The sequence below is a fragment of the Erpetoichthys calabaricus genome, chromosome 3 (genome assembly GCF_900747795.2).
Source record: "Erpetoichthys calabaricus chromosome 3, fErpCal1.3, whole genome shotgun sequence".
Classification (NCBI taxonomy): Eukaryota; Metazoa; Chordata; class Cladistia; order Polypteriformes; family Polypteridae; genus Erpetoichthys; species Erpetoichthys calabaricus.
This window is the reverse complement of record NC_041396.2, coordinates 51,037,698-51,065,666: the sequence shown is the minus strand read 5'-3', so window position 1 is coordinate 51,065,666 and position 27,969 is coordinate 51,037,698. Positions and strand designations below refer to the sequence as shown.

Here is a 27,969-nt window from a genome sequence, read left to right as displayed (position 1 = left end):
AAGCAGACCCGGGCGGCTGCCCCCTCGTGGCCCAGGGGAGGTATTGTCCATCACGGGGACCATCCAGGCGTCCCGGCTGGGTAGGGTCCCCATCCATCTAGGACAATTTATAAAGGGGAAGCACATGGAACTTGGTGTACACACAGTTTTATACATCTGGATTTTTTTGTGCATACACACATTTCCAGTTTTGTCCATATGCGATGTTTTAGTGATAATTCTATGGAAAGCGTTATACATGAGGTTCCTTGTGACATCCTGAACTGGATTAAAGAGACATGATCATATTTTGAAATGGAAGGAGAAAGTTTGGCAAAGCTGAAAGAAGAAGCAAAATTCAATTGTTAGCAAGCACAGTTTTTTGCTGATGACTACTAGCACTCATAGATGTAGACTAACTCTCTTCTTGGTTATCTGTTTCACTCCGCTGACCTCTTGGCATGAAATATTGTATGCCACAAGGCACTCTTACATGAACAAGCAGGGGTGAGGGGGGTTGGATTCTGGACCCCCTGTAAAGTATCAAGTGCAGTGAAGTTCCAACCCATAAATGCTGACCTGGGAGGAGGTTGAGTTGTGGAGTTTCAGGAGCCATGGGTGCATTACCAAAGGGTAAAAGGTTGATAACAGCTGCACAACCTTTCCAAACTGCTGTGGAGAAGGGAAGAGTGAATGACACAATAAAAGCTGTGTGGCAATTCAAAAGGCAACATTAAACATCTTAGAGGGAATGAAGCTAATTACCTGTTTTCATTTCAGAAGAAAACTAGCCAAGAAAACTAGCCACTGAGCACTAGTCAAAGCTAAGTCACTAGGAAAATCAAGAATTGATCTACAGCAGGGATGTTTTACTCATGTGCAATTGTATGGACATAGAACATTTCAGATGCACATTTCTTTTCTTTTTCCAATGGGAATACAGACAGTTGAAATGACTTGCTCATGGTCACACAGTGTCAGTTGCAGGATTTGAACCAACAACCTCAGGGCTTGAGGTCCTAGGTCAAAAGCCTTATCCACTACATTACATTGCAATAATATCATCCCTTTGTTGAAATAGACAAAAATGTACAAATATTGCAGTATTTATAGAAAAGCACTTAAGTTACATAATTCTTCTGATACATCCAATTATCCAACAGCATTATAACTGAGGCTCATTGTCTTACAAAGTTTCCCAGGCAAAGTTTCTCTGCTTTTCATTTTATAAAGTGTTCTTTGTATTATTTTAGGTAACTGCAAGTTATTCAAAAACACCAGGCTTTCAAAGTGTTGAAGTCATTGGGTTCGGGTATGTAAGATATTTTTCATAACGTAATATATTGTAATAATAACAGTCAGGAGTTTGAATTGTTTTTTTCAGTATACTAATGTATTTTGTTCATGCAAGTGATGACCATAATATGGTCTTGGTATGACTGGATTGTATGTGTCATCCATATTACTAACCGAGAATGCTAAACTGGATGGACGCAGGGACATCCGGCCATGGGCCGTAGCTGCAAAAAGACGTACTGCGCAGGCACAAAAAGAGTCCGTGAGAGTCGGCTGAGGAGCCAAGAAAGGCGGACAAAAGAGGGCGACAAAGGCGGATGAGGGGCCGCGAGAGGAAACTCTGACAGAATCAGGTCTGGAAGACCCAAAGCCACAAAAGAATCAGAAGACAAGTTTCTATGAGTCAACAGGTTGCATGATAGGCGCCTCACAGGGCAACAGCTTCAAACACAGCTTAACAGCTGTACAGTGTCCATAACTCCCATTTGTTCTATGCTTTAATTTCAGAGTACATTGAGACTGGTTGTGGTTCCTGTCCAGGCAAGCATAAAATTACTGTAAAATTATGAATTTAGAATCAGGGATATGAAAACAAATAATACTTGAGTATGAATGCTCTGCCAAATGATGTCACAGGGCAATATATATTTTTGTGTTTTTCTTTAAATAGCCTTCATTTAGTAGGATGAAGTGCAAACAACAATGTGTATGTGACTTTTCTGCAAAGCCCATTACATGTTTTTATAAAGGTTTATTTTGAATTGAATCCCACCATTTTAAATTTGTTCAGAGGCCATAACAATGATATCATGCAGGCAGAATTCACTTTTGTTGAACAAATTTTAATCTTTGAGTTCACTAAAGAATTCACAGTCTCAACTTTAACTTAAGTTTACAATAAACATACACTGCAGCCCACTGGACAAAATTCAGTAGTCTGGGTGTAGATAGTGACCCACGTCATTAGTGTTTTATGTCATTTGCCACAAAATTAAAACTACTCTTCATATCTTTGTTTGCTTATTCTGCAAATTATATTCACTGCTGCCGGTACTTTTTGCATATATAATTTTCCCAGGCTTGTGCCATGGTCTCCATTTAAATTTAAAACTTTGTTTGCTTTTCTGTTTCATATCTAAGCCCATTATGACTTCTGGGTTATATCCCACCATGTGAAACGCTTAAGAAGCGCAAGATTGGCTTTAATTGGATAGGCTGAATTTGAAGCAGCAGTAGATCTAGAAAGAGACTTTCCATGTTTGCCAAGAAGACTGCAACCTTTTTCTGAATTAACAAAAAAAAGATAATGAATGGCTGATCTAGCTCTCCCTGTTCTCACACCTAAACCATGGTATCTTATATATAATTCGCCAGCCTCCTCACTCACTCACTCACTCACTCACTCACTCACTCACTCACTCACTCACTCACTCACTCACTCACTCACTCACTCACTCACTCACTCACTCACTCACTCACTCACTCACTCACTCACTCACGTCTGTCCGAAGCCGAATGCGCAGTCGCCTTCTGCGCAGCTACCTGAAAAACCTTATGAGACCGACAGCACGGCAGGCGGCGGATTTACAGCCGCAAAAATTCAAAGAGAAAGGCGACTTCGACCAACATCCAACCCCAACATCGCAGCAGGCGGAGGATTTACGGCTGCAAAAATTCAAAGAGAAAGGCGACTTCGATTAAAGCTCTAGAGGCCTGAAAGGCGATTTCGACTACAGCTCCAGGCCTAATTACGCATTCATTCAATACACCTATATCAGGTTTGTGGTGCTTATACTTATTACTATTCCACTCGCGCCCGTTTCATCTTACGTTGTCGAAACGGGCTCTTTGTCTAGTTTATAATAATTTGGAAGTGTGGATTATTTTTATATCTTACTTTACTACAAAATATTAAAGAGCATCCTAAGCAGATATGTATGTTAGCCAGACTTTATTTGGTTAGTAAGAGTTGTCACCTGCTGAACCATTTCAGGTCATTTCTCTGGCAAAGAGCTGACTATTAATTTCCGTACATTACATTCCAATACCTGATGCTTTTTTCACCTTACCAACATCTTTCATCTTTTGGGAAATGTGACCACAAACAAAGCTTAGTATTTTTCAAAACTCAGGCTAGTTCCGCTTGTCTTTCTAAACCATTGTGGATGAATATATGGAATGCTATATTTTAGGACCTAGTGCAGAGATGTCTATATTCTTTCGCTGTCCAAAAGTTATTCATGATGTTTAACTGAACAAACAACTTGGTTTGGGTTTCTGCACAGGAATGAATAAATAGATTGACTGATTTATCAATGAAGGAGGATTGCAATGTAATAGATAGATAGATAGATAGATAGATAGATAGATAGATAGATAGATAGATAGATAGATAGATAGATAGATAGATAGATAGATAGATAGATAGATAGATAGATAGATACTTTATTAATCCCAATGGGAAATTCACATTCTCCAGCAGCAGCATAATGATACAGTGGAGCAGGACAGTGACAGCAGTCTGTCGCTGAAGCTGCTCTTCTGTCTGGAGATGATACTATTAAGTGGATGCAGTGGATTCTCCATAATTGATAGGAGCCTGCTGAGCGCCCTTCGCTCTGCCACAGATGTTAAACTGTCCAGCTCCATGCCAACAATAGAGCCTGCCTTCCTCACCAGTTTGTCCAGGCGTGAGGTGTCTTTCCTCTTAATGCTGCCTCCCCAGCACACCACCGCGTAGAATAGGGCACTTGCCACAATTGTCTGATAGAACATCTGCAGCATCTTATTGCAGATGTTGAAGGACGCCAGCCTTCTAAGGAAGTATAGTCGGCTCTGTCCTTTCTTGCACAGCGCATCAGTATTGGCAGTCCAGTCTAATTTATCATCCAGCTGCACTCCCAGATATTTATAGGTCTGCACCATCTGCACACAGTCACCTTTGGATGATCACGGGGTCTATGAGGGGTCTGGGCCTCCTAAAATCCACCACCAGCTCCTTGGTTTTGCTGGTGTTCAGTTGTAGGTGGTTTGAGTTGCACCATTTAACAAAGTCATTGATTAGGTCCCTATACTCATCCTCCAGCCCATTCCTGATGCAGCCCACGATAGCAATGTCATCAGCGAACTTTTGCACATGGCAGGACTCCGAGTTGTATTGGAAGTCTGATGTATATAGGCTGAACAGGACCGGAGAAAGTACAGTCCCTTGTGGCGCTCCTGTGTTGCTGACCACAATGTCAGACGTGCAGTTCCCAAGACGCACATACTGAGGTCTGTCTTTAAGATAGTCCACGATCCATGCCACTAGGTATGAATCTAATCCCATCTCTGTCAGCTTGTCCCTAAGGAGCAGAGGTTGGATTGTGTTGAAGGCGCTAGAGAAGTCTAGAAACATAATTCATACAGCACTACTGCCTCTGTCCAAGTGAGAGAGGGATCGGTGTAGCATATAGATGATGGCATCCTCCGCTCCCATCTTCTCCTGATATGCAAACTGCAGAGGGTCAATACATACAGTATTCAAGACAATATATAGTTATATTCATACAGTGTATGGTATTACACTGTATATTAATTTTACGTGAATCACTAAAACACCCAAAGTTGACAATGAACATTACCTTTAAAGTAGGGCCGTAACACACGCTCTAAGAAATTAATTCAATTAAAAATTGCCTTCTCCATATGTGCTAATTAATTAATTACATACAACTACCCTTCTGTGTATATGATGCCTCCAAATGATGGATTGTCCTCATTTTGATTTATTATGGAAGTTTATTCCTGCCACTCAAAAAAAGAGAAAATTATTACGTTATCGCCAATGCATTGTTTCATAGATGCAGTGTGGATTTGTAGAAGAAAAATGTGTAAGAAATGCAATGTTTAAAATGAGAAATTTAGTTGAATGAGGAATGGAAATACAAAAGAATATGTGCTTCATCGTCCACTCAATGGTGTTTGATAAAGTGAAGTATGAAGAAATATTAAGCACTAGCCAACCCGCGGCGTAGCATACGCCGCATAATTATGTATTGATGGGTGACCTCTTCCTGAACGACACAGTTGTCAGTACTTGTAGTCACAGTTGAGAAACACTTTTTTAATGTCTTTTAAGCACAGGGGAAACAATGAACATGTGAAACATCCGTAATGTAATAAGCCACCAAGAAAAGTAAAATTGCAACAATGCTATCTACAAAAGTGAAAACAAATTCGAGCCCCGTGTATTTTTTAACTGCCTTGTGGGGCTGTAGTAGTATTGCTGCTTTGCGGTAAGGAGACTCTGGAAGATTGTGTGTTCGCTTCCCGGTTCCTTCCTGTGCGGATAGTGCTTTGAATACTGAGAACACCGCTATATCAATGTAACGAAGTATTATTATTCCTATGTGTCCAGCGCGCTCTCTCTCGCGCGCGCGTCTGTATGTATGTGTGTGTGTGTGTGTGTGTCACACGCTCTCGCTCTCTCGCTGCACGTGGTCCTGTAGGCAAACTGCGTAAAAATAATATATTGATAGCTGAACACTTCCGGAAAGACACAGTTGTCTAAAAGGAGAGAAAAAAATGAACATTTGCAAAATCCGTAACAGTGCTTTCAGTAAGTACAATGGACACGCGTTTAATTTGTCGGCCAGTTTTTGCCAGCCGACCGCCGTCGTACAGTCATTCAGCGATTCAGTTCCTAGACAAACATGCCTCTTCTTACCTGGTCCTCCTCCGTCTACCTTCATTCTCTAAGCTTACACACCCCCTGGTCATGTGCCCGCTTGCAAGAGCAAGTCACGGAGACCCGCCCACCAACATTAAGGCCATGGCGTAGTTGAGAAACACTTTTTTAATGTCTTTTAAGCACAGGGGAAACAATGTACATGTGAAACATTCGTAATGTAATAAGCCACCAAGAAAAGTAACATGCTATGCTATGCTATGCACAGAAGTGAAAACAAATTCAAGCCCGGTGTATTTTTAACTGCCTTGTGGGGCTGTAGTAGTGTTGCTGGTTTGCAGTAAGGAGACTCTGGAAGATTGTGTGTTCGCTTCCCGGTTCCTTCCTGTGTGGATAGCGCTTTGAATACTGAGAATCAGTATCGGTATATCAATGTAACGAAGTATTATTATTCCTATGTGTTCAGCACTCTCTCTCTCCCACGTGCGCATGCCTGTATGTGTGTGTGTGTCACACACTCTCGCTCTCTCTGTCGCTCGCTCGCTGCACGTGGTCCTACAGGCAAACGCCGCAAAAATAATATATTGATTGCTGAACACTTCCGGAAAGACACAGTTGTCTAAAAGGAGGGAAAAAAATGAACATTTGCAAAATCCGTAATGCTGCTTCAGTAAGTATAATGCACACGCGTTTGTCGGCCAGTTTTTGCCAGCCTACCGTCGTCGCACAGTCATTCAGCGATTCAGTTCCACGACAAACATGCCTCTTCTTACCTGGTCCATCCCCCCTCCACCCTCGTTCTCTAAGCTCACACACTTCCTGGTCATATGCCCGCTCGCAAGAGCAACTCACGGAGCCCCGGCCACCAACTTTAAGACCATTGGATGAAGCAGGTGAGACGCTAATGAAACAGAGGCACAGGGCTTATTGATTTTTAAAGACTGCTTCCTTCATTGTGTTTTGAGAGGGAAACATACAATTGTCCGTGACTTACAATTGGAGGACAGCCGACGCTAATGAAACAGAGGCACAGGGTGTATTGGTTTTTAAAGACTGCTTACTTCATTGTTTTAACCTCAGTTGTAAAGGATTGTTTTAAGGATCCCATGGGAGACCCCTCGCAAACCGTTTTACACGCTGCATATGGCGATTCACCTCCGCGAGAAACATGCCTCTATGAACAGTCAACGTGGCTCGGTGGTGCATGTGTCCTCTACGACAGATGAATATAAATGACGCCATTTTTTCTGTGTCGTCACGTCCGAGTTGGTAGGCGTGGCTCTGCGAGTTGTCGTCGCATCCAATAGTCTTAGAGTTGGTGGCCGTGGCTCCTTCCTGCGTGCGCCATGGGTGTCTTACTTGTCGGCGGCTTAGTGAATCCACGCCCCTTCCAGCGTGCTTTCCATGGTTGGCTACTTGTCTTCTGGCTTAATGAATTATATATATAGATTCTAAGAAGACATTTGATTAGTAATAAATGTTTACTGGGATCAAACAGCAGCTATAAGAATCACTGGTAAATTTGGAGAATGGAAGTCAATAAGAAGAGGATAAGATGTGTTCTTATGATAAATATTTTCTCATTGAACAGCCAAATGTTTCTAAGAGTCATTGAAGAAATTAAAGGCATAAGAGTTGGAGATGTCAATGATGCAAAAATATAATTTGCAAATGATACTGTATTTATTGCTGAAAGTGAAGTAACTACTGTTTAATGTGGGAGTAGAAGACAGTGAAAAGAATCGACTAATGTTCAGTTTGAGATTGGTTATTATGGCATTTACAAAAGACAAAGTAGTGCCGGAATGCCAGTTAAAAGTCAAATGTGAAAATGTCAAGCAAGTGGGTCACTTTTGAAACCTAGATGACATGCTAACACAAGATGGAAGAAAAAATCAAGAAATGGTTTGCTATGGCTTTTATGCAGTGAAAACACATACTTATAATCCAACATAAAATAATGAAAACAAATTTGAACATTCTATGATGTTATGTTTGTTTGTCTTAATATATGGTTGAAATCATGGACTGTGAGCAGATCAATGGAAGGTGGACTAGAGAACTGTAAGGTGTGTTTTTTGGAAGAATGCTAAATATTTAATGGACAGAAAAAGTAACAAAGCAGTATTAAACTGAGTACAGGTGGAAAAACATGTACTAGGTGACATAGAATAGACAATTAAAATATTTGGGAGACATCATCAAACTTGAATTCATTGAAATTGTTGTATCACCGGGTAAAAACAATGTGGAGAAAGCAGGAATAGGGCAGAAGAACACCATTAGTTGAAATGCTGTGAAATGGTTCAGGTACAACATGAGTTGCAATGAAATTTTTAGTATGCCAACATCTGCATGCATTGTGTTGTTTTTAATAATTATTACATTATTTTAGAAAAGAATTACATTGTTTCACAATGAATATTGTTTTATTTTGCAATAATTATTGTGTTATTTTGAAAAGATCCTCCCTGCTGAGGTTTGTAGCATCGTACATGCAGTTGCGCCAGTCGTCTAGTAACAGCTATCGATGAAGAGGTTGAACGTGCAATTAACTTGCAATCAAGTGACAAGAACTAAGTAGGCATATATACATATACTGTACATTTAATTCTACATGTGCTGAAGGGTAACAGGGAGGCAGTGATTTTTACAGCCGCACTGAGTGTAAGGCAAGAAGCAAACAATCACAAGCCACAAGCTCAGTCACACAGCCAGTTGTAAAAGAGTGCTGCGAGCAATCCACTAACAAAATCTTTATTTTTAAGTGTTTATTTAGTTTTAATTCAGTTATTTGCTATCGATATTTTCAAACAGCGTGATATGGTGGCACAGTGACTAGTGTTCATACCTCAAATCTTCAGGGGCTTGGGTTGGGAAAAAAAAAGGGAAAGAATGTTGTTAACTTTATAGCACATGAAGGGCTAAATATACTGTAGTTTGTTAATTTAGAAGTACTACTGGCATGTTTTCGGTATTCAGTGTTAAAACAGGTAATCATATGCACTTAAGCACATTTACAGATACCTATCAATCCACAAATGTACTGGAAGAAATTGCAAACACCATACAGACCCTGACATTATTAGGCAGAAACATTAGCTCTACATTACCACTTTGCCTATATCTTCAAACATCTGTACTGAATTTAGTAAATTTTATTAAAACTAAATGTACACCAAATAACTTTTGTTCACTTCTTGTTACGTAATTGCATTCTACGTGTGTTGTTAACCTCTCCCTCAATAACTGTCAATAGAGGAATGCATGAACATGATATTACCAGTAACAGCAGGCAACATGCTAACAAAAATATGAGTCATAATAATTTGAGTTATGTGAGATGGCAGACCAATGTTGCTGCAGTAACAGAAGCCTGGCTACATTCCAGGCTAAAGAGCAAGCAATATTAAAAAGGTGTGGAGTGGCCATTTACATAAGACATAGTTTGAGTACAGGTGTAGTTTAATTGGGGCAGGAATCACAACTTAGTAAGTATATTTGGTTTTAATTAGAAAACCTGCAATAATAAAGACAAGACAGTTACAGTCCATTAACATACAACTTTATAACAACGTCAGTAAGTTCACAAGGGGATATTATAGTAATGAAGGACATCAACTAACCACATAAAAACTGTGAATACCGTGAAAACAGCATAACACAAAAAACAAGGGTAGGCTATATAGATTTATTTAAATATCTTTTTTAACACAATACATAAAAATGCTAATGACAAGAGAAGCTTGTCTAGACGTACAGTAATATTCTGCAATAATATTGTGGAGCATACTAAAACATAATGATCTAGTTATCATAATATATCTAGTCATTAGAGTGCTGTGGCAGAGCATAGAGATAGATAGATAGAACTTTATTTGTCCCCAGGGAGAAATTTGGCTCTTTACAAAATGGTCGTCTTTTGGACAACTGTCAAGTCAGCAGTCTTCCCCATGATTGTGTAGCCTACAGAACTAGACTGAGAGACCATTTAAAGGCTTTTGCAGGTGTTTTGAGTTAATTAGCTGATTAGAGTGTGGCACCAGGTGTCTTCAATATTGAACCTTTTCACAATATTCTAATTTTCCGAGATACTGAATTTGGGACTTTCATTAGTTGTCTGTTATAATCATCAAAATTAAAAGAAATAAACATTTGATTAAACATCAGTCTGTGTGTAATGAATGAATCTAATATAAAAGTTTCATTTTTTGAATGGAATTACTGAAATAAATCAACTTTGTCATGATATTCTAATTTTATGACCAGCACCTGTATATGGCAAGGTCTTAAATAAGTAAATTAGATTAGGTTAAGATTTTAGGTATGGAGATGATGGATAATCATTGGCGTCAGTTAAAATCTATATTTCATACTAGGCAGAACAAGAACATCCTCACATTTAGAGGAAGTAGTGAATTAAAAAAAACATTCAATGGATGCGTAAGGAATTGAAAAAGAAATTACAGATGAAAAAAGAAGAAGTCCTAGAACTCTGGGGCAAGCAGAAAGGCTTATCCTTTAAATTTGCTTTGGCAGTTTTTGAACAAGATCGGTAAATAGAAAATAAGAAAAACAGATTAGGCTGTTCTTGTCAAAACTGTCCTAATATTCTCCTATACTTTACATAAAATATGTTATAATTATGCTGATATTTAACAGAGAAAGAACACAGCGATTTTTTTTTCTTTTTTTCTTCAGAGCAAATTTTATTAGCCAAAACTGTGTAACATAGAATATTGTTTGTGTATTTTGCGTTGGGACAGTAGATAAATAAATTGACTAGCACTACTGGGTCAATAATCCAGCATCCTGGATTCAAAATCCATGGTCTGTTATTGTCCATGTATACTTTACTATGCTTGTTTTTCATCCAGTACTCAAGTTTTCCTGTCACATCACTAATAGCTTGTGTGTCAGGTGTGGAAAGCATACCCCCGGACACAGACAGACAGACACCAGAATGTCCAAAACACACTTCTTTATTTCTCCAGAGCACCACAATGCCTTCATCCAACAACTCTCTTCCTTTCTGTCTTTCTCTTTCTCTTCTTTTTCTTCTTCTTCTGACCTCCACTCCCCTCCTCACAAGCTCCGTCTCCTTCCTCCCAACTCCAGCTCATCTACTGGGGGGAAGAGGCCCCTTTTATGGTGTGGCAGAAGTGTCAGGAGAGCACCTGGAAGCACTCTGGGTGCCCCTGGGATTTCTTCCGGCAGCACTTCCTGGTGTGGCGGAAGTGCTGCTATCCAGGATTTCATAAACGCCCAGGCGCCCCCTGGCGGTGGCCACGTCCTCCCATAGGGATGAGCGGACCAGCTCCGTTCCAGTGGCCCACAAGCAGACCCAGGCGGCTGCCATCTCGTGGCCCAGGGGAGGTATCGTCCAGGACTGGGACACAGGGTTAGTCAAAACTGCAAACAATTCACTGTGTGATTGTGGGTGTGCATGTAAGCCTTGAAACGGGCTGATGCGCTGATCTGGTCTACTCCCCTACTTTGCACCCAATGCTGCATTGATCAGCTTTGCCCCTAGAAGTTCTAAACAAAATTAAGTGGGTTTAAGAATGTTTCAGTATGTTATATTATGTCTTGCACTACCTTTAACATGTTTTTTAAAGTATTGTCACAGTGAATGACTATTAATTATGATATTCTGTTAGAATTCTTAAGGAAATATGTCACCTGCAAAAATCACTAATAATATGTTTTTGTCAATTCAGGCCAGGCAGTATTGCCATAAACATGAGTGTTACTTTTGACAATAGCTCATTGGCTACTGTGAACAACGTGACAGCACAAAATAACATTATAACAAATGCACTTCAGTCCCAAAATATTACAGTTGTGGATGGATCCTTTCAAGTAGTACTCTATGGTGAGTATGTAAATAGGTGTCTGTCAAGTTTAACTTTGTTATTTAATATTTAATAGAGTAATAATTTCACAGTTAAGCAATATTCATTCATGCATCCAACTGTTGTCAATCCTTAATCCAGACATAGGATAGTGGGTGCTGGAGGCCATTCTAGTATCATTATGCTCAAGAGAGTAACCAACTCTGGATCAAGCTTTACCCCATTGCAAGACATCTTTATTGATTATGTTGAAAGCTAAAGGAAATGTAGGCATGAAGGCTCAATCCCATTGATTATTGATGTAATTGTTGAATGCAAGAAGAGGTCAATCAAGACCCTCCACCCAGTCCCCAAATGTACCATGACTCCAAGATATGTCAAAACACTAAATGTCATTGTAAAAGTCTACTGTAAATCAAACTCTTCTAAAAATCAGTGACGAAAATCTTTGAATCAGACTGGCTGGTGAAGCACCAACTAGACATAATGTAGCTCATCCTGACAGGCTTAAAACTTTTAAAGGAAATTACCAGAATGTTAGATTTTAAATAAAAATGTTAGGTTTGAAAACACAATGGGAGGTCTGAAAATCGAGAGTACACCTTATGAGAAGGATTTAGGAGTTGTAGTCGTAGGAGCAACTTCCCGACAGTGTTCAGAAGCCATTAAGAGGGCAAGTAGAATGTTAGGTTTTATAGCATGATGTGTGGAGTGCAAGCCCAAGGAGGTTATGCTCAGGCTTTATAATGCACTGATAAGGCCTCATCTGGAGTATTGTGTGCAGTTTTGGTCTCCAGGCTACAAAAAAGGACATAGCAGCACTAGAAAAGTTCTAGAGAAGAGCGACTAGGCTCATTCCAGGGCTAAAGGGGATGAATTATGAAGAAAGATTAAAAAAGCTGAGCCTTTTCAGTATAAGCAAAAGAAGATTAAGAGATGACACAACTGAAGTGTTTAAAATTATGAAGGGAAATAGTGCAGTCATTCATGACTGTTATTTTAAAATGAGCTCATCAGGAACACGGAGACACAGTTGGAAAATTGTTAAGGGTAAATTTTGCACAAACATTGGAATAAGCTAACAAATAGCGTGGTGGACAGTAAGACTTTTGGGACTTTCAAAACTAGACTTGATCTTTTTTTAGAAGAATTAAGTGGATAGGACTAGTGAGCTTTGTTGGGCTGAATGGCCTGTTCTCGCCTAGATTGTTGTAATAATCTAATGTTCTAATGCTTACAATCCCGGTGTAGCCTCCAGACCATGACTGAATTTAAGACAATAATACAGTATCTGCCAGTCTGATCCTGTGCTGCTTCATTTTATGCTGTGTTTTGGACACAGCGTTTTGTGTGTAAATTGGATTGTGCACAGATGGTTGAGCATGCAGACGATCCAGAGGACGTTGCTGGTGATATGCCTGTGGTTGAATTCTCTATGGCCGTATAGTGCAGAAGTCTCTGGAGAAATGCCAAAGGAAATGTGCATCCATCTGTCAAATGTGTTTTAATACTATTTGTTGAGTGTTTTACTTGGATGTTGTACCCTCCATTTAGCTTGAGGATGGTAGAATGCTGTGCAAATATGGCACATTTCTTTGTCCTTCAAAAAACTTATAAATTTACTGCAAATAAATTGTTGGCAATTTTCAGTTGAAACAGTCACTGGCAACACCCAGCGAGCAGCAATGGACTGCAAGAACTCGATCACAGCTCTATTAGTGACTGTTCCTGCTAGGGCTACTTAGAATGTAGGTCAAATGCCACACAACACCATATAATTTACCACAGTTGTCTCCCTTTATCTGTTCCCAAGGATTAACACATCATTTACAAAGGGGATGCAGGAGGAATACTAATTTTACCACTACTAAAGTGTGATGGACATTCTTTGACCAGAGGTTCAATATTGAAATCACACACAAGATCAGAGCATCATTACTTAACATGGACTATGCCCAAAATGGGCTTTATATACCAATAGCTAAGACACATGCTTGGAGTGACGTGAACTAAAGTGCAGAGCTCAAGTGCCACACAGCTGTCATTCCACAAATGAGTTCATCTTTGACATGTTCAGCTCCAGATGTATTGTAGGTGACTATTGTGGAGCTATTGAGATCAAAGTGTGCCAGCACAGGTGGTGAAGTACTGTAAACAAAGCCTTTAGAAACTGAAAATTGTTCATGCCCAGGGAAGATCTTTCTTCAAAAGGTGATGTAAAGATACAGTAGTGATAGAGTGCTGGGAACATAGTGTAGATACTGTAGTATGCAGTCATACCCAAGTCACCTGTGCTACTGATGTCGGCCCAGGAATGCTCATCTGTAGTAGACTGGAGTGAGGTTAAATTACCAGCCAAAATAACAGAAGTCCACAAACTCAATTGATGGTGTAGAAAATACACATTTATTACCAATAAGAGTGATATTATGTCTGATCAATGTTAACACACTTTTTAGAGATGCTTATTATGAGTAGAGGATGTGGATTAATATATCATCAATGTAAACAACAATACTTGAAATACCTGCCAAATGGTAGACATAATCTTTTGAAAACAGCATGTGGCACAACTAAGTTCAAATGGCATCCTAATATGAGATTGGAAGACAGTAATGTGAAAGACAGATTCAGAGAGGTCTTGATTGTTGGGTTGGAGTGGCACCTCCAGAAATCCCTGATCTCTGAGGTCTTTTGTTGTACATACAGGACATACAGTAGCTAACATTTATTACCTTCTCAACAAGTAGAGATACCCGAGCCATAAAACTGAGTGATAAGCTTCTCTGATGTAAGCAGAGGGTATTTATCAGGATTGCTTTATATACTGCTCTTACTTCAAAAGAGATTTATAGAACCCTTAAACCCTTCACTTCTCTTTTCATTTTTCTGCAACAACCACGCTGTAAATCCATGGTGCAGCAATAATGGGATGTATATTTCCAGCTTCTAGGAGGTGTTCTGGTTGGCTTATACATCACACAAAACTATAGCAGGATGCAGTGTGGTGACAAGTTGACAGGACACACAGTAGGATCCAGAAAAGGCTGGTGATGAAAGGCAGAGAAACGGCAAAAAGTCAATCAAAAAATGATGGCTAGTTTTGTTGCCAATGGGAGGTAACATTAAGTATTACTGGTCTAATTGTGTCAACAATAGTACGGCTAAAGCTGTTAAAGAGATCTTACCCCAAAAGGTTGGTGCTGTGGAGAGAGATATAAAATGTGAATTTAGGAAGAAACTTTAAATAATAACTAACTATGAGTGTACAGAACCCACAATGTTAATCTTAAAGCTGGCATAACCACAGACATGCAGTGATTGGAACAAATAGGTGGAGATCTGGGAAAATTGCTTCTTTATTTCACATGTAACATGGACAAAGAAGAAAATGGCAATACCGGGCATTAAAGATCAATCCAAAATGTCTATAGTCTTTGAAACAGTCCAACCAAGGCTTTATATACCAGCTCACTGGTTGGTTAATACTTTTTTCCCTTAAATCTTCTTCAGTGAGACAAGCCCAGGTCTCTATATACATAGGCTATACCTGTTGCAAGCTGGAGTTCTTTCACCCTCAGTATCCCACGGTGAACTGCCGGGTGTACTTCAACTCTCCTTTGCATCACAGGTCACAAGGCAATGTGAATGGAATAGGTTGAGCTACCTAATGGCCTAGCTGAACTCTTTCTGGATGTCCTTGTGCTCTGGATTTGTAGTGTTCGTCCTGGGCATGTCCTTCTGTGGCTGGTTTGCAGTCTTCACATGAGAAAAGTCTGTAGCATGAAGAATCCCATATCCTTTTACCAGGGTATCCTAGCCCTTACGTTGCAATTAAGAGGAGCAAACAATGACACACTGAGCTCCCCATCTCCCCAGAACAGTAACTGATTATAATTAAGGCAAAGGGCTGGCAAAAGTGATGGTGACATAAATAAGTTACATACGTAGTAGTGCAGTTATTGCAAGTATATGATTTTGAATCAAGCATAAAGCCAAATAAGACACCAAATATGGTATTATTATAATGTGTTAAAGCATAAATACTCTACCAGTCAAAAGATTGTAATCACTCAGAAATGTTCATGTTTTTGATGGAAATTTATACCTTTTTTAAGATAACATTACATTTATTTAAAAATACACCCAAAACATTACTACTATTGCTATTGGCAATTACTGCTTGAAATGACTTATTTTTAACTTATTATTCACACATGGTTGCTACGCCCTATTTTCAGCAGCCATTTCTTCTGTGTCCTAATTGGTAAAAGAAGTAGAGATCCTAGACGCATAATGGCATAATAGTATAAGGACGTCACAGTCTATAGTTTGAGAAACAAGCAACTTTCAGGTCTTCATTTGATTTCTTGCCTAACTACACACCAAATACCAGTGTCATCTACAAAAGAGAAAAGATGAGTCAAGGATGCTGACCATAAAATAATTTTCCAGTCATCTCCCACCCAATGTCTGTCTTTCTTTTCCTTTTTTACTCATTTAATTTTATTTGTCAGTTTCAGATATGGCTTTTTCTTTGAACATCTGCCACTTAAGCCAGCATCCCAGAGGCATTTTTTACTATTGCAGATGACACTGGTTTTTGACATGTAACAGAGGACCTATAAGATGTTTGTTTCTCAAGCTACAGATGCTCTTATTGCTATTAATGTCTTAACTCTATTTTAAAATTAATTTAATGGGTATCTTGATAAAAAAAAGTATTGATTTCTATCAAAAACACGAACATTTGACTGGTAGCAAATGTAAAGATAAATGGTGTGATGTCAAAATGAAATTAATTAAGTAAACAGCAATGTGGATCAGAAAAGTCATGCTGATTACAGACTGCAGATCAGTGTCTTTTTAAGTGTTTGTGTCTTGACAACTCAAACAAAAAAAAATGCAGCATTCGCAAAATAAATCTTATGTATAAAGCAGACTGCAACAATCTTGTATGTATGTTATCATCCAGTTGACACTTAGTAACCACAAGGGGGCACCAGAGAGCCCCAGACAGCAATACAGTCCACATTATAAGAATATAAATACAATAAAGAGATTTTATTCCACTAAGCACCTACCAAAGAACACCTCTCCAACAATCAGCCACAATTATATATATAAATAAAGCAGACTGTAACAATCTTGTGGTCTTGTATATATGTTATCATCCAGTTATCGCTCGGAATGTTTCTGGTGTGCTCTGTAATTATATTTTTCTCAAACAATTAAAAAAAAAAACTTTAATTTCCTACTGGGCAACGCCAGATATTTCAGTTGGTCTATAATAAAATATCCAGTGATTGGTGGCAATTGAGATGTAAATCAATTTCTTCTTCTGCAGCTGCAGGATCTAAAGTACCTTTTTTAGCTGGTGATCATATCTTTAAAATCTCATCCATCCATCTGTTATCAAACTCAGTTAGTCTAGTGTTAGGTGGTGGGCCAGAGTCTTTCTCAGCAGCACTGAACATTACACACACACACCCACATTCACTCTTGTGGATGGGATCAATTTTGAGTTGCTAGTCAATGTAAGACATGTGCACTTGAGATAAGAACCCAAGATTTTGGAACTCTGCGGCTTACAATTGGTGGACTACTGCCCCTTGATTCCTACATATGTCGTGTTTTTGCTGGGATAAGTTTTTATCCTTGCAGCCATAAAATTGGATTAAATTACATAAATTCACTGTCATTTGGCTCATAGTTAAAAAAGGAAGCTAGAATTTATTTATTTTTATGTACAGGGTGAGTACACAAATTAGTCAAGAATATAAAGGAAGTATACCTCTACATCTATAAAATATGTTTTATTTTAGTTTGTACTTGATGCACTGCTTTGTTTTTGAAGCTACCAATCTGAAATTTGATATGCAAGTCCTTCTCACTGTAAGTCAGATTTGACATCAAGCTTTTAGGGGTTAGAACAATTACATTTCAACCAAGATATCTAGGCTTGTTTTCAGCCCATTCTGCTTAACTTTTTCTTTAGTCAAACATTACTATCACTATTTTTGTAATGCTTTCAAAGAAACATGCAAGGTTTACATGTTCAAGTGGTACATAATAATCTGACTGAATTAAAGAAAAGTGATATTAAAATAATTACTTGGTCAATACCTTATATTTTAAACACTAGATAGACTTTTTAGTAGAAGTTTTTCTTTATCAGCATTTAACATAAAATAATTTTTCAGTTGGCCCATCTGACTCAGGGGGCTTAATTTCAATTGGCCAAAACAAAATATTGACTCTCCTATATGGAATTTTTCCACATTTTAAGTAAGAGCATATCCAGTAACACAACACATCATAAAATCTAAATGAAAAATCTCATTATTTTCTGTGAGCAGTATAAGAATACGCATAAATCAATGACGGCATTAGATTCTCTGTCCTCCCTCTCCAAACTGAGTAAAGCAGTTTGGTCAATATGGCAAGAAAGATCTTGCTCTTGGAGTATTTTTTTGCATATATCTGTATTTAGTTGGGAAAAATAAACTTTACTTTTAAGAATGTTTATTAAATACATTTGTAGTAAAGGTCAGAGGAAGAACATATCATTCCTAGAATTATTGTAGGTTAGCTAAAATAACCAATATTTAAGGCATCCAGACTCCACAAGTCTAAGTTGTTTTAAGAAGTTTAGATAATAGATGGAAGGAGTTAGGTGTTATGAACATCAACAGATACCAGAGTGTTGACAGAGTTTTTGTCCATCACTGTATTTTTAAAACCATTCCATATCAATATTCTGAATTATACAACATTTAAGTTGATCATATGTTCTAAGCAAATTAATAATTAGCAATATTTTGATATGTTTTAAATATTTTTTCTACATTAATAAATCTTGTGTTTTTCTAATCAAATTATAATGCAGTTAATTGTTGTGTACAGTCTACCTTAAATTTTGTTTTTTGATTTAGTTGATTATATTATATTTATAACATCCAACAGCAATTTCATTTTCACATTCATTTTGTTTGCTATCTTGTTTTTATATGTAATTGAATGTTATTATATGTAACTGAAATTCTTTTTAATATAAGTGGTAAATGTAATGTAAGTATTGATATGTGTTGAATGGAATGATACACCAGTGATAAATCTATATTTTGTATTTAATGTTTATCTTTGCATTTGACCTTTTTCAGTTCCTGTAAATTTTAATGCCAGTCCCTCACCACCTCAAGATGGAAATAATCTGACCTTGACCTGCCCAGTTCAACCTAATGGTGTCTTTTCATATTGGGTACTACCAAATAATCAAAGAATTAATGCAGTAAACTATTCTGTTATTTTAAACACCACTCTGGTAGTGAACAATATTGTGAGTACCAATGACAGTGGTAAGTACTGAACATATTTTATGATATTTTTACAATGAAAGTAATGGTTTCCATTACTACACTGTCATATAGGTGGGGACTGAAGTTATGGATCTCTATGTTATCTCAGGTTCTGTGATAGGTTCCTTCCTCGGTTCCTGTTACTTCTTGCAGTCTGTGCTTTTTAATCAATGAAGGACAGATTTTTTTCTCAGTGCGTCTATATTAGTGTCTCTAGCATTGCACCTTTCAATTCTGCAAGGGGCTAAAGTCCTCTGTGCCTATAAGAAGGCATGTTAATTTATTCTGAATTATAATTGTTAGGAATCTGGTTAAGCCTCTTAGACTAGACACACACAAATTATGCTAATATACATCTTATCTAACTTACCTACATGTAGAAAAGTATTTAATGATATTCCTCCAGTGCTTATCCTACATCCACATAACAGTGAGCATTCAACAGTTGCCTGCTTAACTCTTAAAGTGTGGTAGTATGATTTTTACAATCACCATAAATTAATAATTATGCCATATGATACAGCTTGATCATTCTTTGAGGCCTGCCCATCTTTGGTGGGCAGGAAGTGGAGCTACAATCTCCATTGCCAGATCTTCCTCTCAGCAGTGTGTCTGGTCAATTGTGGTAATTTGAATACATCTGCTTATACAAAACATCCTGTCAAAGAATTGTTCTCTCAAAAGTTTCTATCATGTATGTTTCTGACCATAGTATGGGCCTGTTCCTACTGATGTACACATATGAAAAGATCAAGTCCAGTGTTTGTTTCTATCCTGAATCCTGCTTGTTCCTCCCCAGTTTTGGTTCCACAATTTATCTCAGTCTTCAAATCAAGATCCTTCAGTATACCTTGGCTGTTACGGAAGAAAGTCACACTCCTTTGTAGTTCTCACAATATGAGGAATCACCCTTTTCAAATAATGGGATAATGATGTTTTTATTTCAGACACTTGGTATTTGACACTCTTTTCTATTCATTATCACCCACAGTTCATTTAGCAGCAAAATACCCCCCAAACCATTTATCATTTCTGGTTCTAATTCATTCCAACCTGCTGTCTTTCCACTTGTCATCCTCTTAACCTATCCCCACGCTCCTTTTGAATGAATCCTTACTCCTCCCTGCTCCTCTGCGGTAGCTCCCATCCTTTTGCCCATTCTTTCAACACTTGTATTACCCCCTCCTTCCAAACATTTTCTTTAGAGTGCTGTCCTAGTGCCTCCAACACTTTTTTCTGTGTCTGTCACAAGCTGATTATCTGAATTCCTTTTACAACTATCCTCATTTCAGATTTACCTCTCAGGCAACAATTTCCAGAGTTTCTATCTAGCATGCCTGAAGCATTGCCTAATCTGAAATTCCATCCATGCACTATTTTTTGCCACTACAATTCTCTATGATGCATTCTTTTTAGGAATTGATACCTATGGTTTGTGAAAACCATCTGCTTGGAGGGAGAAAGGTTTAGGGTGTTCACAGAGTTGCTGCATTCTCCAAAAGACATCACCAGCAGTAATAGTCAGTAATGTTAGAAGGATGATTCACAATTGATTAATTAAAATGTTAATAAAAAATTGCTGCAAATCACAACTCTGTATTGGCATCAAAGCCTAAAATTAGAACTGCCTCAAAAAATGAACTTGAATAGATGTCTACCAACATGGAATAGTAAACCTTAGTATTTATAAAAACTATTCCCAGTCACTCTCTTTCTTTCATATTCAGAACAAGAAAGACTTAGCATTTGCTACAGAAAAAATGTAAGGTTCATTCTGTTTCATCATGGCTTAGCCCTACCACATAATTTATGTTTTGTTTTTTAATTTTCTCAGTATTTTTCTTATCATGCTTTCAGATTACATACTGCAGAACTTTGTAATTTTGAATATTGATTGAAAATGCAAGCTTAGCATTGAGATACAAGTGGACAATAGAAGTGACCCTTTCAAAAATATAAGGTTTTGCGTGGCTAAAAATGTATTGTAATTAGTTTATTTCAGATTTATTGTCATGTATACACAGTACAATAAAACTTCTGTTTGCACATATGACCAACATACACCCACCACCAGGGTCTGGTGGTCTGAAACTGTCTCTATAAGTTATGTAAAATATAGCATCAGAAAATATAATAGATACCATAGTACTGAGCAAAACAGCTGAGGTTTCTTTTGCATAAAATTTTGCAAAATAAATACTAAAATTCATTTCACTTGCAATTTTACAATAACAAAACTCACTAATACAGTTTTTTTACTTTGAAGCTTTTTTTTGTGGGTAGAATTAAAGGAACATTTCTCTCTAAGTTTTTGGCAATTGCATACATTACTTTTGGACTTACACATTTTTCAAAAAAAGGGTCCAGATGAAAATAAATTGGGAAAAGATGCCTTTTTGAAATGTAACATAGCTAAACAACATTCGATGAAACAAAAAAGACATACTCTTAGACAAAAGATTTAATTCACTAAGACAAAGAAATTGTTATCCAAAGTAGACGTTGTGCCCTAGGAAACATTCTATAACATTTCAGTAATTATTTACTGCTCTGATGCTGATCTTTCTGGTCATAAAATAGGTCATTACGGTAGTAATTGACGAGAAGAATTCATAATTAATTGCATAATTATGGCATTTGCCATAATTCTCAAGATATTATCAAAAAATAATTTGAGGAATCCTCTAGAGCAGGGGTAGGCAACGTCGGTCCTGGAGTGCCACAGTATGTGCAGGTTTTTGTTCCAACCCAGTTCCTTAACGAGAACTCAATTATTGCTGATGAAGCACATATTGCTTAAGTGACATTTTAATGCTTCATTTTAGTGGTCTCGCTTGTTAAGGTTCTCCAACCTTAATTGCTTATTTCAATCTTAAACTGCTGCATTCAGTGTTTTAATTGCTCCTTATTAGCAATAAGATGTAAAAGACAAAGCAGCCAGCAGTTCTCCAGTTAGCTTTTTTCCAATTACATCTGTGTGTGTCTGCGGTGGGTTGGCACCCTGCCCGGGATTGGTTCCTGCTTTGTGCCCTGTGTTGGCTGGGATTGGCTCCAGCAGACCCCCGTGACCCTGTGTTTGGATTCAGCGGGTTAGATAATGGATGGATGGATGGATGGATCTGTGTGTGTTCATCATGCACGGTTTGATTTAATAAAACACTTAATAGAAAAATGTGACAGACTGAAAATGATCTGTTTTAGGCTTCAAATCATTTGGATGATATCCTTGGAAAGGAAAAAAATCTACTATATAAAAGCCTTACATTGCACAGACTAGCAAGCCATAAAATTAAATGAGGTCTGAGATTGGCAATGATTGGTTTCTAATTAAGCAATTGGGTTGGAATGAAAACCTGTAGCCACTGCGGCTCACCAGGACCGACATTGCCTACCCCTGTTTTACATCTTATTGCTAATAAGGAGCAATTAAAACACTGAATGCAGCAGTTTAAGATTGAAATAAGCAATTAAGGTTGGAGAACCTTAACAAGCAAGACCACTAAAATGAAGCATTAAAATGTCACTTAAGCAATATGTGCTTCATCAGCAATAATTGAGTTCTCGTTAAGGAACTGGGTTGGAACAAAAACCTGCACATACTGTGGCACTCCAGGACCGACGTTGCCTACCCCTGCTCTAGAGTGCCTCTTTCTCTTTCATGATTTAGCTAAAAAATTACTTAGCACATCGTCATTTCATAACAGGCTTAAATTTCAAGTTTGGTATTTTTCCATCCAGCCATTTTAGCTCTAGACCATCCTCAAGAAACTTTGGCACACAGACACACACCCATCATTGAGATACCGATGTTTCCGGTATCAGGGGACTCAAAAATGTCGATATCTGTTGAAAACTGGGGATTGAAATTTTTGACGAATTTAAAGCTTTCACTCCTCCCCATAAACCATAGGTTATGGTGCAGGAGAGCAGAAAACAAAAAAAAAAACACTGTATCTATAATCTTAAATTAGATCTTGCTTTTGCCAATCATCTGTTTAACACTAGAATCCCTGAAGCCTACGAAAAAACTCATAATCCCGGCCCACCTTACATTCCTTTGCACTTCTCCATCAGTGTCTTTTGTTTTGTAAATGTGTCGATCAGCACATGCAGCAAGCAGCCTGTTATCCTATAACCACCGCTGAAGTGTCAAAAACGTCTCCCAGCTCAAGTCTTCTTTATCTGGGAGTGAGGTACCCGGAGCTGTATAGGGTAAATAATATATCATTATTTGGAACACATACATTTCATGTGTGTTCCGTGTCTACAACAATCTGTGTAAATTGTAGGATGAAATCCAACTCAGGAATTGTTGAACACATAACTAAAAAAGAAATGTTTTTCATATTTTACTAATAATTGGCAAAAAGTAGACATGAAGTGTATAATGTGTGAAGACTGAAGTCCAAATATCAAATAAACACTTTCACAAAAGTTATAAGTATAACAAAACAAGAGTGCTTTTATTCAAGAATATAACTGTAGAAAAAGAACCCAAGGGTATGACATTGACACGACCGCTTGGGTGGTGCAATGATAAGATCTGCTGACTCGTAATCAAGACATTCTCGGTTTGATCCCGGGTGCCACTGTTTTGAGTAGTGAGCGGCTGTTATTCTAACTATTATAGAATAAAAACATACATTTGATTTGAGTCTGTAATAGCCAGTGTAAATTTATGGTACTTGTAGAAGTTAGCGTTTTTTTTTATTCAGTTTTATTCTCTCAGCCACGTTCACGCTCCCCCCAATATGACACTGCTTGTTTTCAAATAAAGATGTGCTATAACAAAGGTGAACTCAGATGAGAATAATTTCAACACACATCTTTTTAGTAATATCAAAAAGGCAAGTTTACAGGGAGATATAATAGTCAGGGGAACTTTAATTATGCAAATATTAACTAAGATAACCTTGTAGATGAATGAGCACAAGAGCAGAAGTTATTAGAAGTAATAAGTGACTGTTTTTTAACACAGTATGTTAAAGCACCAATGCGTGGTGAAGCTTGTCTGGATTTAGTATTTTGCAATAATCAAGACAGAATCATGTGGGCAGAGGTGATTGAACCAGGGTCAAGTGACCATAATATAATACAGTTCTTATTATTTTGTAAGAGTGCAGATGCAAAGACTAAAATTGTTAAGTTGAACTTTAGTAGGGCAAATTTTGAGCAGATGCAACAAAGTCTAATGAGGATAGACTGACATAAGCTTTTAAGTGTGGAGACAGTAGAGGAGAAGTGGAACAGGTTTAAAAATGTTTTACATGTAATACAGGACATACATAACTACATATGGAATTAATAGGAAATTTTTAAAAACTCCACAGTGTATTAATAAAGATTTAAAATAGAAGCTCCAAAGGAAAAAACTGCTTTATATGGCATATAAGACTAGAACACATAAGAACATGAGAGCAAATATTAAGAAGGATATCAGGGAGGCTAAAAGACAGTTGGAGATGAATATAGCAGATAAGGTGAAAGTAGACCCAAAGAGATTCTTTCAGTATTTTAGTAGTAAAAGAACAGTCAATTTGGAGGTGAAATTCATCAGAAATAGTAAAGGGGAATTAAAAGATACAGACAGTGAAAGAGTGGAACACTCTAAACTTGCGTTTTTCTGAAGTCTTCCCAAGGAAGGATGTGGATAACCTCCCAGAGGTAAACGCGACTACTAAGGAGGTACTGATAGATTTGGAAATTGTAGAGGGAGAAGTACTGCTCACATTAAATAGGCTGAAATCAAACAAATCACCAGGACCAGATTATATTTACCCTTGTCTTCTTAAGGAGGCTAGCAAGTACATATATAAACCCTTGACACATATTTTTAGGAAGTCACTGCGCACTGGAGAGATTCTGAAGGACTGGAAAATGGCAAATATCATCCCATTATATAAAAAGCAGATCTGGGCAGATCCAAGCAACTATAAGCCAGTAAGCTTAACATGAATCACAGAAATATTAATGGAAGGAATTATTAAGGATAAGATTAAGTAACACTTGGCAAGAACAGGAGTTTTTCTAAACAGTCAGTATGTGTTCAAAAGAGGGAGGTCATGTTTTACTAACATGCTGGAATTCTATGAGGAGGCAACAAAAGAATACGATCAAAGTGGAGCATATGATTGTTTCACTCTTGTCCATTCTCTAGAGTGATTATATAAATAACTCAGACCACTACCATTATGTTTCGTACCTCTCTGTTTACTGAACAGACTAACTTCCCTTTGAACAGTGCTACATACTAAAAAGTCCGTGCTACAACATGAGTCAAATAATCATATTGTTATATCCTTCCTTTTTTTTTTCTTTTTTTCTTACTAGTGCCACTTCACGCTATATCTCCATACATGAACGCATTTAGTGTCTTAACATACTAAAACATTAACAGTCCATATGTAACTTAAGTAACATAGTCCTTCAAATACTGTGGTCTGGCACTAATCCGACCTGATCTGGTAGTAACAGTATGTTTTGTGTCACCAATTGGCTGAGCACAGTGATCCTTTGATCTGCTGTTCTCAGCACACTGTTCTTGTTGTATGACCAGGTCTTGATGGCCAGTGTGCTTTAGGTACCTTCTGTTCCTCCTCAGAACACCACCACTGTCCAGTTCAATCTTGTATGACCGTTTGTTGACCGGTTCTATAACTGTTGCTTTCTGCCAGACCTTTTGTGACTGTGTTGGCTGTACTCTTACTTTATCACCTGGTGTCAGTGCAGTCATGTCTTTCGCATGTCTGTTAATTTTGCACAATCATTAGAAAGTTTTTCTTTCTACAAAGAATGATAGACACTTGGAATAAGCTACCAAGTAGTATGGTAGGCAGTAAGACTTTAGGGACTTTCAAAACTCAAGTTGATGTTTTTTGGAAGACATAGGTGGATAGGACGGGTGAGCTTTGTTGGGCTAAATGGCCTGTTCTCATCTAGATTGTTCTAATGTTCTAACTAGACTAATAGCAGAGCACTATGCTGTGCATGTTCAAACTATGCATAAGCCATCGAAAAAGTGTTGTATTGTGTCAGCTTCAATCCATTAAAATTACTGCACACTTTCTAAATTTCCTTTACTTTTAAATTTACTCTTGTACAAGTAGCTAAAATTCTAAGTTTAATTTTTCCAAAATTTAATCACATTATCATGGTCAAGGCATATTTATGGAATCACTTGCATCGTTTCCAGGATGAATTTTTCTGCTAATTCCCTGAACTCTATTCCTATTCTAAAATTGACAAACCTTTTTTGTAGCAGTTTGTATAATACTTATCTCTGTCATTAAGTTCTCCATATCTTTATACTTGGCTGTTATAAAATTATCCATACATCTATTTATCTTCCTAACCCACTTATACAGGGCAAATATTAATTTTGCAGGCATCTCTAACTATAATCTCCTTCCAACCTTTATTTTAAATCTAAAGTGACTGAAAAGGTTGTTTTGGAGTTACTGTTGTTGTGTCCTCTGGAGTTTTGTACAGTCACTATATGGCTCAATTAAATTTCTGACCTGTTTGTAACCCATTATATGTCCTGAATACTTACAGTTTTCATTGGTTAAATATTACATAAGTATATTTTATGTTTCAGTTCTCCTATATTTTCATTTTGTTTAATTACACATTTTATGTTTTCTTTATTTTTTTGCAGGTGTTTACACTTGTGTATATGCATTAAATGGTACAACTTACAATGCTCAACAAACAATTACAATAATTCCACTGATGATCTGTGATTCAAATATTACTTTGTTTTGTGACCAACCAAAAAATATAACATGCTGTGTTAAGTCAACTAACTTCATTTTCAACTGGACTTTAAATCCAATAACGGGAGTTAATGGAAGTAAGAAACAATTGTTGTAACTATTCTTAATAGTGCTTGTAGTTTATTAAATAAATGTTTTAAATAATTTTGTCTTCTCAGTTTTAAACACTAATTGAAGTTTCACTTCTCTGACAGGCAGGTTGACTTACTTGACAATTTACTGATATTAAATACCATCAAACTCTGTCAGAATGACTATGAAGATTTATCTTAGTAAATAGTATCACTGCATTTTTTACATAGCAGTTAATATTATTTTATCATTTTTAAATACAGTATTAATGTGTTTTCACTGGCAGATCTTTTGGTGAAAGGATTCATTACAGTCAGTTGTACTGAACTGATATACCTAATTAATCTGATTATTATGGCAATTACTAAGAATAAAATGTTTAATTAGAATGTATATCTACGGTGTTTTGGTAATCTTTTAATTTTATTTTATTTTGAAATAAATGTAGTTTCTGCAAAAACTTCAAAATTGATGATTTGAGTAAGCGTATTTGATGACTTCGATTACTAAACATAAATTACATTATGTCATGAATACCATGCTTATGGAGTATTGTGCTGAAAGTAGTTTTAAAGTACAGTTCAAAATATAGGATATTTGTGGTACTTGCTATTATTATTATAAATTTTTTTCCTTTTGTCTTTTTTATTGTGAACTATCTATGGTTCTGAAACAATCTGCATACACAGAATCTGGTGTGTAACCATATATAAAGGTCTACTATATACAAGATAAGAAAAATACAAGTTCGTTTTTTTTATTCCTTTACCTAATCCAACAACATTGTAAAATTTTTTCTTCGTGTTTTAACCTTTGTATTAAGATATTTTTAGACATTTCAGAGTCTAACATATTTAGGTTTTCAGTAGTTTTAAGGTACACCCTTATCCAAATATTTATATAATGTAAATATACTGTATCCTTTCATATATTTTTGCGTTATTGGTCTCCTCAGGGGTGTAAAT

General features: G+C 37.2%; 1 protein-coding gene across 2 annotated transcripts in view; it reads left to right on the top strand.

Moving 5' to 3' along the window:
- LOC114643059 (adhesion G protein-coupled receptor F5-like) overlaps nt 1-27,969 on the top strand; it is a 140,081-nt gene that overhangs the window by 68,162 nt on the left and 43,950 nt on the right. For both annotated transcript variants that reach the window (XM_028791762.2, XM_051925630.1), the window contains exons 10-13: nt 1,233-1,291; nt 11,665-11,819; nt 18,963-19,157; nt 26,815-27,009. In XM_028791762.2, the coding sequence (XP_028647595.1) occupies nt 1,233-1,291; nt 11,665-11,819; nt 18,963-19,157; nt 26,815-27,009 (604 nt within the window). The remainder of the gene's footprint in view (nt 1-1,232; nt 1,292-11,664; nt 11,820-18,962; nt 19,158-26,814; nt 27,010-27,969) is intronic.